Consider the following 13,259-nt stretch of genomic DNA (forward strand, 5'->3'; position numbering starts at 1 on the left):
GTGACATCCCATTGCTAGAGCAAATAAAAATAATCTTCAAACAGTCACGGTATAACAATGAGGCAGGTAGATTGTCCTTTATTGAAAAGTGAAAAATGACTGTTCATCTGAAATGGACTGAACTACTAAAACATTAAATCTCAAGAATCCCCTTTCAAAACTGTTTTGCAGTATTTGTCATTGGTTTGCCAATTAGATATAAAAAAATGTCACAATTAGTTTTTCTTTTATAAAGGTTCTTGATGACAATAAAGGAACGGGAATGAATTAATGTCACTTGTAATTAACTTTTCTCATACATCTAGGAAACACGGAAAACGTATCATCTTAAAATAACTCGAAGCCTGGTCAATGGGACAATGGGTTTACATGAAGGCCCACGATGTGGTGTGGCTGTTACCAAGGGCGTCAAAGTTATTCCACATCAATACATATTTGAAAAACACAACATCACCTACAGGTATAGATCTTGTCTATGTGACACGTACTGTTCATTCAGTTACATTGTACAGCCTTATGGGAATTATCTCAATTGAAAACAGCTTAGCTATTAATTAGTTACTGTGTGGATTCAATTTCCATCCATCTCTGTTGGAAAGATTGATTAGGTACAGCTTAACCAGCTTTTTCGTAATCCAGAAAAAGATATGAAATAACCAATGCCTCATTACAATCAGAATCCCTGAACTGTGTTCCAATTGCTCAGATTTTGGTCACTTTGCTTGACAGATGATAAAAAGGTTGCTCTCCAAAATCATATAGCAAATTGTAAATTGCTGGCCTTTTAAGGATACATTAATTTGTTAAAACTGCAATCATCTAAATTACTTAATAGTACTTTGACAGTGGTGTGACTGTTTCATATTGATATTATTGCTTATTCTTGCTAATATTGATATTGGTTTCTTTTTAACAATGGTACTGTGACAGTTCAACAGTCCTAATAAGTATGTGCACGTTTTTGAAAATTCTGACCTACTAAAGGCATCACACACCTCCACCCTCCCACCCAATCACCACCTCAAGGTGCAATGAGAACATACCCACAGCATCTCAGTTCTACAAAAGATACCCTGACTATACAAAAATAAACTCACGGGGACAGACCCACTCTGATCTGTCCATTCCACATTCTACACACTGGGGATTTCAAAATGGGATTCAAACAGAGAGAGTTGACCAGGTAAATGACCAGCCATCTGTCCCAAAACATACTGCTGTGGAAGTCAGAGATGATGCTGCAAGGATATAACGCCTGATTTTCAGCAATTTCACCTTTTTGTATTTGCCCCGATGAAAAGCTTTCTCAAGCATGGAGGAAATCTGAGCTGAGATCGAATAACCAGAGCCTCAGAATTATGTTACTGTTCGATTCTGCTTATGTTTCAATGATTGCAACTTCTAAAGAGCAGCCTGCTTGACAGTTAGTGGAGAAATCCCAGAGCGCAAATTGTCGGTGTCAGGGCTTAAAGGATGAATGTTGATTTGTAAAGACTACAGTCGAAAACTGTGGTGCTGGAAAAACACAGCCGGTCAGGCAGCATCTGAGGAGCCCGAGAGTCAATGTTTCAAGCATAAGCTCTTCATCAGGAATTGGAATGACTACGCCCGATCTCCAATCTGAAAGTGAAAATGACACTTAAAATGTGCACATGACAATGACCCATTCTTGCTGCTGAATCTGGAAGAATCTGTAGCAGCTAACCCTCAGCCCATGATAATTGGATTGAAGATCTGCCTATAACAACTACCATCTTTGTCTGAGGCTCTGACAGAAATGTGCAGATTGAAGAAGCCACACTATATCGGGGACTCAAGGGTTACAGGGAAACTGTGGGGATGTGGAGGTGAGGAATACTGGATTGGCCGTGAGCCTCAGAATAGCAGAGCAGGGTCAAGGGACCAAATACTCGCCTCCTGTTCCTACTTCCTATGGCCTTGTGATTATGGGACACAGACAGATCTGTCAATGATTGCCAGGTGATCATTGTCCAGAGATTTGTTTTAGCTGCTGTTGTTTCTATACAATTGTTGAGGTATCTGTCATTTTCATTGCTGACCATTGCATGTGCCAGTTCCTGGTTGGAAGGTTTTCTGAAGGACAGTATAAATAGGATGTATATAGAACAGTAACAGTACAGGTTCACAATCAAGATGAGTACCATCCTCAACTCATGTCAGAAGAGAAAATTAGTGTATTTCTCTACAAATGGTCCAGTGAGCTTGAGCCGGAGATAGTGACATACGCTTGACATGAAGCCTGAATGTGTCTGAGTGTCACTTCAAGGACCCTGACTGCTTCACTGCTCCTTTACTGTTGTTGGAGCAAGATCTTGGAATTGTCTCCAGAAAGACCTTGTTGGTATTCCAGCCCCACAGAGACTGCAGTGATGCAAGAAAACAGCTCACTTTGTCAGGGCAAGTAGGGGAGGTCAGTAAAAACTGACCCAGCCAGTGAATACCACTGCCTAGATTGAATTTTTAAAAATATGCTGAGGTGTTTTCTGAAGGGTATTAACTGATCTCAGAAACAACTGCATGTGATCAACATCATGATCCCCTCCTGTAGTGGTTGGAAAAAGGGCCTGGTGGATCTCACTGACTACACAATCCCTGATTGGGGTTGTTAACCTGGGCCAATCAGGGAGCCCTGGCTGACTAAGATAACCATTTATTTTGATTTAATCCCTACCCTCCCCTTCACTGTTTTGATCACACAGCATTGCCCTTTGATGTGAAGGGCCGTGCTTGTCACTGGCTACTCGGGTGTTTCCTATCTTCCTGGTGGTGGAAACTGAATAAAGATTTGTGCACCTTGTGTCTCTCACTGTGTCTCACACACCTACACACACACACACACACACACACCATGGGAAAAGAAAAAAAAGTATAACCATTTATTTTGATTTAGTCCCTACCCTCCTCCTTCACTTTCCTCAGGTAAGCCTTGCCCTTATTTAGCTTTGCTTGTTAATGTCGTTGCTACGTGGTGTTTTCCTAGTGGTGGCAAATGTAGAATGAAGTTCTTGCACAACGGTGTCATTTGACTGAGTCACTACATACTGACCCATGGGCAAAGCCGGTGAATTTGAAACACCAGTGCAGGGGCTCTTGTGGGTCTGGTGGCAGTGTGGGGAATGAGTGGAAGAAGGAAACACTACAACAGGAGATTCAGGGAGTCTCCTCAGCCTAGGGCCTGGCTCTAAGCTGGCTGGTTAGAATCCATGTATTGTGTACACGTAGATAAGCAGGGACTTGGCGATGGGATACCAGCCACTGTGCAGTTATTTCATCCACAAAGTGCTTAAGAAAGTAATGTATTGACTCTGACATCATACAGTGTAAAGGAATATACAACTGACTTACCACGGAGAGTTGTGGATGAAGTTCTGAAGCGGGCTTTCGAACTTTGGAGTAACGTCACTGCATTGTCATTTACAAAAACAACAGCTGCAGCAGACATTGAAATTAGCTTTGGTGCTGGAGGTACGCTCAAACATTCAACCAATGTAATAAATACAAACAAGGGCATTAAACATCATGTAGTGGTCCATGCTTTAACAGCCCACCTCAAACCCGACTCTGCATGTTCCCCAGCAGCACGGGAGGTGCTAGGGGCTTGGGTAAATTGACAACATTAATGAACGGTTTCTTAAGGGGCTCCTGTAACCAGCACTGGGATTATACCTCCAGAGCAGTGTGTATGCTCTCATTACCTCCTGGTTAGGCTTGAGCAGGGGGCGCTTCCCTCTTCATACCCACATCCCTTTCCCTCCAAACCAGAATTCTCCTTCTTTAACCTTCCTGCCTGGCCCATGTGAAATGGTTGACTCACCTTCCTTTGTTGAAAGCCTTCCTCAGGACTGCTGCAGGTTAAGCAGCAGTCCCAGCTTATTATCACAGCCTACTAAATTTCCCAGAAACTGTAGAAGATGAGACTTCCTCTTGGAAGGATGTGGAGGCTCATCCACAAGCCAATTAAGGATCTGACATCTGTGGAAAGGGATGTGGGATGTATTGGCCAAATAGAGGGAAGCTTTTATTCATTTCCAAGGTTAAAAGAAATCCTGGGGTAAAATTTAGACCATGAATTCAAATCCCAGCTCAACCACTGCAAATTTAAATTCAAAGTATCTGTTTGTCAACGGATATTACCAAAATATTTTTACTTCAGAATCAAATAAGTAGTTATCATATTTTTATCTGCAGTTGTCAATGAGTATTTCCTGACAGATTTGGTTATATTACCTTCTAGATCATGGTGATCCTTTTCCATTTGATGGACATGGTCATGTTCTGGCTCATGCCTTTCCTCCTGGACCAGGCCTTGGAGGAGATGCTCATTTTGATGACAATGAAACTTGGGTAACAGGAAGTAACGGTAAATGTTTTTCATCACTCCTTGAAACTCATGGAGTTCAGTTGCTAATAGCAAACACCGACTGCTGCTCCTGCATCTTCAAGTTTTGTCAGGAACAGATTATTTGCCCTGGACGTAGGTTTCCTCGCTGAGCTGGAAGGTTCATTTTCAGATGCTGTGTCACCATTTTGAGTAACAGCTTCAGTAAGCCTCCAGCCAAAGCAACGCTAATGTTCCTGCTTTCTATTTATGTGTTTGGGTTTCCTGTGGTTGGTCATGTCATTTCCTGTAGTGATGTCATTTCCTGTTCTTTTTCTCAGGACATGGTAAATCAGGTCCAAGTCAATGTGTTTGTTGTTAAAAATCACACAACACCAGGTTATAGTCCAACAGGTTTAATTGGGAGCACACTAGCTTTCGGAGCGACGCTCCTTCATCAGGTGATAGTGGAGGGCTCGATCGTAACGCAGAATTTATAGCAAACATTTGCAGTGTGATGTAACTGAGATTATACATTGAAAAATTGATTGTCTGTTAAGCCTTTCATCTGTTAGAATACAGTGATAGTTTCACTTCTTTCATGTGTCAATCACAAAACCTTTTTTTAAAGTTGCATTCTCGGGTTAGCTGTTAACAATGGTGATAGCTAGACAATATGTTGAAGGTGTTGGCCCCCTGTGTTCTCTGTCTATGACATGATGTTTAGATTGATTCTAATCTAAAAAGTGAGATAACAGAGTTCGACATGAATGCATGCAGTTTTTGAGCAACGGATGAATGGGCACCGCACAACAATCAACAGACAGGAGGGTTCCCTCCCAGTTGGGGAAAACTTCAGTGGTCCAGGACATTCGACCTTGGACCTTCAAGTGAACATCCTCCAAGGTGGACTTCGGGACAGGCAGCAGAGAAAAGTGGCCGAGCAGAGGCTGATAGCTAAGTTCGGTACTCATAGGGAGGGCCTCAACCGGGACCTTGGGTTCATGTCTCATTACAGGTGATCACCATTGCACTACACACACGCACAGATATTCCTACACACACACATTCTCACATACACATGGACACAGGTACACACAGACGCACACACGGACACCCACACACACCCTTATAGACACACACACACCCACACATGCACCCCATCACAGACTTAAGACACTCTGCACTTACTACACACACACACACTTTCTCACACTCACAACCCCCACCCCAGACAGACACACACACAGACAGACAGAGACCCACATGCACACATATATTTTGTGGGGTGAATTTGTCCTTTCAGGGTTACATTGTACTTTGCTCATTAACTGCATACATTCATGTAGAACTCTGAGCTCCAAAACTGCATGAATTTATATAAAACTCTGTTATCTCACTTTTTAGATTAGAATCAATCTAAACATCATGGCATAGACAGGGAACACGGGGGGGGCCTAACACCTTCAACATTTTGTCTAGCTATCACCATTGTTAACAGCTCACCCGAGAATGCAACTTTAAAACAAAATGTTTTGTGATTTACACATGAAAGAAGTGAAACTAGCACTGTATTCTAACAGATGAAAGGCTTAACAGACAATCAATTTTTCAATGTATAATTTCAGTTACATCACACTGCAACTTTTTGCTATAAATTCTGTGTTACGATCGAGCCCTCCACAATCACCTGATGAAGGAGCGTCGTTCCGAAAGCTAGTGTGCTTCCAATTAAACCTGTTGGACTATAACCTGGTGTTGTGTGATTTTTAACTTTGTACACCCCAGTCCAACACCGGCATCTCCAAATAATGTGTTTGTTGATAGAGTTCCGATTGGAATGCCATACTTCTAGGAATTCTTGTGCATGTCTCTGTTTGACTTGTCCTAGGATGCATGTGTTGTCCCAGTCGAAGTGGTGTCCTACCTCATCCATGCTTAAGTTATCGAACTGACCCTTAACAGACTCTCGAAAAGCCATCTTAGTAAGAGGATAAAATTACAACCTCCAAGATGTGGACAAGATCTCTTAGCCGCATTAGAAACAACACTGAAAGACAACCAATTCACAGAAGAACCCCAGCAATCTATCAGACAGGTAGTCGCACCAACATTAAGCAGGAAAAAGGAAGGAAACACAATCAATACACAAGGAAGGAAAGCACTAGAAAGACTTAAGAAAGATAAAAACATTGTTATCCTACCTGCAGACAAAGTATGCTTGATAGTCATTTTAAATCAAAGAGACTATATTGAGAAAGTGAACATATTACTTGCAGATGCCAACACTTACTGACAAGTGGTGATGGACCCGACCCCACAACTTTAGAACCAAATCACAGCCTTACTCAAAAACCTTCAGAAATCAGGAGAAATAAATAAGACCGACTTCCAAAAAATGAAACCTGATGGATCCAACACACCACGCTTCTACGGATTACCCAAAATTCACAAACCAGGACCCTCCCCCACCCCCCCCCCCCCCCCCCGCCCCTCAGACCTATAGTCTCGCTACCTGGAACACCAACTTACAGATTAGCCAAGAAGCCACACCATAGACTAGAACGCTTAGTAAAACACACTCCATCCACTCTATTCAAGATTCCTTGAGGACCATCAAAGACACCAAGACAGAAGAGGATGAAATAATGGTTTCCTTTAATGTAACAGCCCTGTTCATAGAACATAGAACACAGAACAGGCCCTTCTGCCCTCAATGTTGTGCTGACCTGTGAACTGCTCTTAGCTCATCCCCTTACACTATCCCAAAATCATCCATGTGCTTAGAGTCATAGAGTCATGGAGATGTACAGCACGGAAACAGACACTTCAGTCCAACTTGTCCATGCCGACCAGATATCCCAACCCAATCCCATTTGCCAACACCCGGCCCATATCCCTCCAAATATTCATATAGCCATCCAGATGCCTCTTAAATGTTGCAATTGTACCAACCTCCACCACTTCCTCTGGCAGATCACTCCATACTCATACCACACTCTGCAAGAAAAAAGTTGCCCCTTTGGTCTCTTTTATATCTTTCCCCTCTCACCCTAAACCTATCCCCTCTCGTTCTGGACTCCCCGACCCCAGGGAAAAGACTTTGCCAATTTACCCTATCCATGCACCTCATAATTTTGTAAACCTCTATAAGGTCACCCCTCAGCCTCCGACGTTCCAGGGAAAACAACCACAGCCTGTTCAGCCTCTCCCTATAGCTCAAATCCTCCAACTCTGGCAACATCCTTGTAAATTTCCTCTGAACCTTTTCAAGTTTCACAACATCTTTCCGATAGGAAGGAGACCAGAATTGCACGCAATATTCCAACAGTGGCCTAATCAATGTCCTGTACAGCTACAACTCCTGTACTCAATACTCTGACCAATAAAGGAAAGCATACCAAATGCCTTCTTCACTATCCCATCTACCTGCAACTCCACTTTCAAGGAGCTATGAACCTGCACTCCAAGTCTCTTTGTTCAGCAACACTCCCCAGGACCTTACCATTAAGTGTATAAGTCCTGCTAAGACTTGTTTTCCCAAAATGCAGTACTTCGCATTTATCTGAATTCAACCCCATCTGCCACTTCTCAGACCATTGGCCCAGCTGGTCAAGATCTTGTTATTAACTGATGAAACCCTCTCTGTCCACTATATCTCCAATTTTAGTGTCATCTGCAAACTTACTAACTGGACCTCTTATGCTCACATCCAAATCATTTATGTAAAATGACAAAAAGTAGAGGACCCAGCACCAATCCTTATGGCACTCCACTGGTCACAGGCCTCCAGTCTGAAAGACAACCCTCCACCACCACCCTCTGTCTTCTACCTTTGAGCCAGTTCTGTATCCAAATGGCTAGTTCTCCCTGTATTCCGTGAGATCTAACCTTGCTAACCAGTCTCCCATCGGGAACCTTGTCGAATGCCTTACTGAAGTCCATATAGATCACGTCTACTGCTCTGCCCTCATCAATCTTCTTTGTTACTTCTTCAAAAATCTCAATCAAGTTTATGAACATGATTTCCCAGAAACAAAGCCATGTTGACTATCCCTAATCAGTCCTTGCCTTTCCAAATACATGTATATCCTGTCCCTCAGGATTCCCTCCAACAACTTGCCCACCACGAGACTCACTGGTCTATAGTTCCCTTGCTTGTCTTTACTACCCTTCTTAAAAAGTGGCACCACGTTTGCCAACCTGCAGTCTTCCGGCACCTCACCTGTGACTATCGATGATACAAATATCTCAGCAAGAGACCCAGCAATCACTTCTCTAGCTTCCCACAGAGTTCTCGGGTACACCTGATCAGGTCCTGGGGATTTATCTACCTTTACCCGTTTCACGACACCCAGCACTTCCTCCTCTGTAATCTGGACATTTTGCAAGATGTCACCATCTATTTCCCTACAATCTATATCTTCCATATCCTTTTCCACAGTAAATACTGATGCAAAATATTAATTCAGTATCTCCCCCATTTTCTGTGGCTCCACACAAAGGCCGCCTTGCTGATCTTTGAGGGGCCCTATTCTCTCCCTAGTTACCTTTTTGTCCTTAATGTATTTGTAAAAACCCTTTGATTCTCCTTAACTCTATTTGCCAAAGCTATCTCATGTCCCCTTTTTGCCCTCCTGATTTCCCTCTTAAGTATACTCCTACTTCCTTTGTACTCTTCTAAGGATTCACTTGATCTATCCTGTCTATACCTGACATATGCTTCCTTCTTTTTCTTAACGAAACCCTCAATTTCTTTAGTTATCCAGCATTCCCTATACCTACCAGCCTTCCCTTTCAGCCTGACAGGAATATACTTTCTCTGGATTCTTGTTATCTCATTTCTGAAGGCTTCCCATTTTCCAGCCATCCCTTTACCTGCGAACATCTGCCTCCAATCAGCTTTCAAAAGTTCTTGCCTAATACCATCAAAATTGGCCTTTCTCCAATTTAGAACTTCCACTTTTAGATCTGGTCTATCCTTTTCCATCACTATTTCAAACTGAATAGAATTATGGTTGCTGGCCCCAAAGTGCTCCCTCACCGACATCTCAGTCACTGCCCTGCCTTATTTCTCAAGAGTAGGTCAAGTTTTGCACTTTCTGTAGTATGTACATACATTTATCTAAGGATTGTTTAAATCTCCCTAATGTGGCTGAGTTAACTACATTGGCAGGCAGGGCATTCCACGCCATTACCACTCTCTGAGTAAAGAACCTGCCTCTGACATCTGTCTTAAATCTATCACCCCTCAATTTGTAGTTATGCCCCCTTGTACAAGCTGACATCATCATCCTCAGAAAAAGACTTTCCCTGTCTACCCTATCTACTCCTCTGATCATCCTGTATGTCTCTATCAAATCCCCCCTTAGCCTTCTTCTTTTCAATCAGAACAGACCCAAGTCCCTCAGCCTTTCCTCATAAAAGCTTCCCTCCAGACCCAGGCAACATTTATGGGCGGCACGGTGGCACAGTGGTTAGCACTGCTGCCTCACAGCGCCGGAGACCCGGGTTCATTTCCCGCCTCAGGCGACTGACTGTGTGGAGTTTGCACGTTCTCCCCGTGTCTGTGTGGGTTTCCTCCGGGTGCTCCGGTTTCCTCCCACAGTCCAAAGATGTGCAGGTCAGGTGAATTGGCCATGTTAAATTGCCCATAGTGTTAGGTAAGGGGTAGATGCAGGGGTATGGGTGGGTTGCGCTTCGGCGGGGCGGTGTGGACTTGTTGGGCCGAAGGGCCTGTTTCCACACTGTAAGTAATCTAATCTAATCTTAAAACATCCTGGTAAATCTCCTCTGCACCTTTTCCAATGCTTCCGCATCCTTCCTGTAATGGAGTGACCAGAACTGTGCACAATATTCCAAGTGTGGCCGCACCAGCGTTTTGTATAGTTGCAGCATGATATTGCAGTTCCAAACTCAATCCCTCTACCAATGAAACCTTACATACCGTATACCTTCTTAACAGCACGATCCACCTGGGTGGCAACTTTCAGAGATCTATATACATGGACTCCAAGATTCCTCTGCATATCCACAGTACCAAGAATCATTCCATTGACCAAGTACTCTGCCATCCTGTTATTCTTCCCAAAGTGAATCACCTCACATTTATCTGTATTGAACTCCATTTGCCACCTCTCAGCCCAGTTCTACAGTTTATCCAAATCCCCCTGCAACCTGTAACATTCTTCCACACTGTCCAATACTCCACCGACTTTAGTGTCATCTGCAAACTTACTAATACATCCACCTATGCCTGCGTCTAAGTCATTTGTAAAAATGACAAACAGCAGTGGTCCCAAAACAGATCCTTGTGCCACACCACTAGTAACCAGACTGCAGGCTGAATATTTTCCATCAACCACCACTCACTGCCTTCTTTCAGAAAGCCAGTTTCTAATCCAAACTGCTAAATCACCCTCGATCCCCTGCCTCTGCGTTTTCTCCAACAACCTACCATGTGGAACCTTATCAAAGGTTTTACTGAAGTCCATGTACACCATGTCAACTGCCCTACCCTCATCTACATGCTTGGTCACCTTCTCAAAAAACTCAATGAGGTTTGTGAGACACAACCTGCCCTTGATGAAACCTTGTTGACTGTCTGAAATCAAATTGTTGCTTACTAGATGATTATAAATCTTATCTCTCAAAATCCTCTCCAAAACCTTTCATACAACAGAAGTAAGGCTCACTGGTCTATAATTACCTGGATCATCTCTGCTGCCCTTCTTGAACAATGGCACAACATTTGCAATCCTCTAGTCCTCAGGTACTAAACCCGTAAACAATGATGACTCAAATATCAAAGCCAAAGGCTCTGCTATCTCCTCCATAGCTTCCCAGAGAATCCTCGGATAAATCCCATCCAGCCCAGGGGACTTGTCTACTTTCACTCCTTCTAGAATTGATAACACCTGTTTGTAACTAACCTCGATCCTTTCTAGTCTAATATCTCGTACCTCATTCTTCTCCTCGACATTATTCTCCTTTTCCTGAGTGAACACTGATGAGAAATGTTCGTTTAGCACCTCTCCGATCTCCATAGGGTCTACACTCAACTTCCCACTTCTGTCTTTGGCCCTATTCCTACCCTAGTCATCCTTTTATTCCTCACATACCTATAGAAAGCTTTAGGGTTCTCCTTTATTCTATTTGTTAAAGACTGCTCGTGTTCTCTCTTTACTGCTCTTAACTCTCTCTTTAAATCCTTCCTAGCTGATCTGTAACTCTCCATCGCCTCAACTGAACCATCTTGCCTCATCAACACATAAGCCTCTTTCTTCACATCAATCAGTATTAACGTGGTCAAGGAAACATTGACTACACTATTAGAAGACCCAAAGACACATACACCAAACACCACCAACTTCATCAGCAAGGACAATATCATCAAGCTAGCGGACCTATGCCTTACCACCCACTTCACCTTCAACAACAAAACCTACAGACAAACCAACAGAGCACCCATGGGATCTCCAATATCAGGGTTCTTAGCGGAGGCAGTAATGCAGAGACTTGAACAAACAGCTCTGCCAACCATCCAACCCAAACTTTGGGTCTGCTACGTGGATGACACCTTTGTCATCACTAAACGAAACAAATTAGAGGAAACCTTCAAGACCATCAATAATCCCCTTACTGACATAAAATTCGCTATAGAGGAGGAAAACAACAACAAACTGCCATTCCTAGATGTCACAGTCGAGCGAACAGTCAATGGAGCTTCAAACCAGCGTCTACAGGAAAACAACACATACAGACCAAATACTGAACTACAGAAACAATCATCCCAACATCCACAATCGAAACTGCATCAGAACATTATTTCAATGAGCCAACCCATGCTGCAGCACAGAGGAACTACAGAGAGCAGAGGAAAATCACCGATACAGTGTATTCAAAAAGAACAGGTACCCAATGAACACAGTCCGCTGGTTTCTCAGCAACAAACACAAACAAGCAGACAAAACACATCCAGAAACCCTAGCCACTCTCCCCTACAAAGACATCTTGGAAATGACTGCCAGATTACTCAGATCCCTTGGCATCATGGTAGCCCACAAACCCCCCAACACACTAAAACAGCAACTCATGAACTTAAAAGATCCTATACAGACAACAAACAAAACTAATGTCATTTACAAAATACCATGAAAGATTTGTAACAAACACTGCATTGGACAAACAGGCAGAAAGCTAGCCACTGGGATGCATAAACATCAATTAGCCACAAAACGACATGACCCATTCTCACTAGTATCTTTACATACAGATGAAGAAGGACACCACTTTGACTGGGACAACACATCCATCCTAGGACAAGCCAAACAGAGACACACACAAGAATTCCTAAAAGCATAGCATTTCAACCGGAACTCTATCAGCAAACACATTGACTTGGACCCAATCTACCATGCCCTGAGAAAAAGAACAGGAAATGACATCACCACAGGAAATGACATCACCACAGGAAATGGCACCACAAATCCAAAGAAACCCAAACATATAAACAGAAAACAGGAAACAATAGCAGTGCTTTGTCCAGAGGCTCACTGAAGATGTTACCTAGTCTGAAAATGAACCTTCCAGCTCAGCGAGCAAATCTACACCCAGAACCTAAACCTGGGCTACAAATCTTTTCAAAAGTTGCTAAGATTATTTGCTGCGTGAGTGGATTTGATTTGGAACTTTAAATGGTGACAAATTGAATAGTGACACATTACAACCTCTCATGGAATTATGCATGAGCAATAATCCTTCTTTCTTAAAAAGTACACTAAGATTATATGAGCTGCAGAGGGCATCTGGATTCTAAATCAGGAAACCTTTGATTTTTCAGATGGTCATATTTCACAGTCCATGCCCGTAATGGTCAGATTCTGCATTAGAAATGCATATTCTATAGGGTGTAGGTTTG

General features: G+C 42.9%; 1 protein-coding gene across 1 annotated transcript in view; it reads left to right on the forward strand.

Moving 5' to 3' along the window:
• The first annotated feature begins 359 nt into the window (after window positions 1-359).
• Window positions 360-13,259, forward strand: part of LOC140481675 (macrophage metalloelastase-like) — a 35,054-nt gene continuing 22,154 nt past the window's right edge. Inside the window, exons 1-3 of the mRNA XM_072578229.1 lie at window positions 360-460; window positions 3,341-3,486; window positions 4,256-4,381. Coding sequence (XP_072434330.1) covers window positions 360-460; window positions 3,341-3,486; window positions 4,256-4,381 — 373 coding nt within the window. The remainder of the gene's footprint in view (window positions 461-3,340; window positions 3,487-4,255; window positions 4,382-13,259) is intronic.

Source organism: Chiloscyllium punctatum, chromosome 9 (genome assembly GCF_047496795.1).
Source record: "Chiloscyllium punctatum isolate Juve2018m chromosome 9, sChiPun1.3, whole genome shotgun sequence".
NCBI classification, from domain to species: Eukaryota; Metazoa; Chordata; class Chondrichthyes; order Orectolobiformes; family Hemiscylliidae; genus Chiloscyllium; species Chiloscyllium punctatum.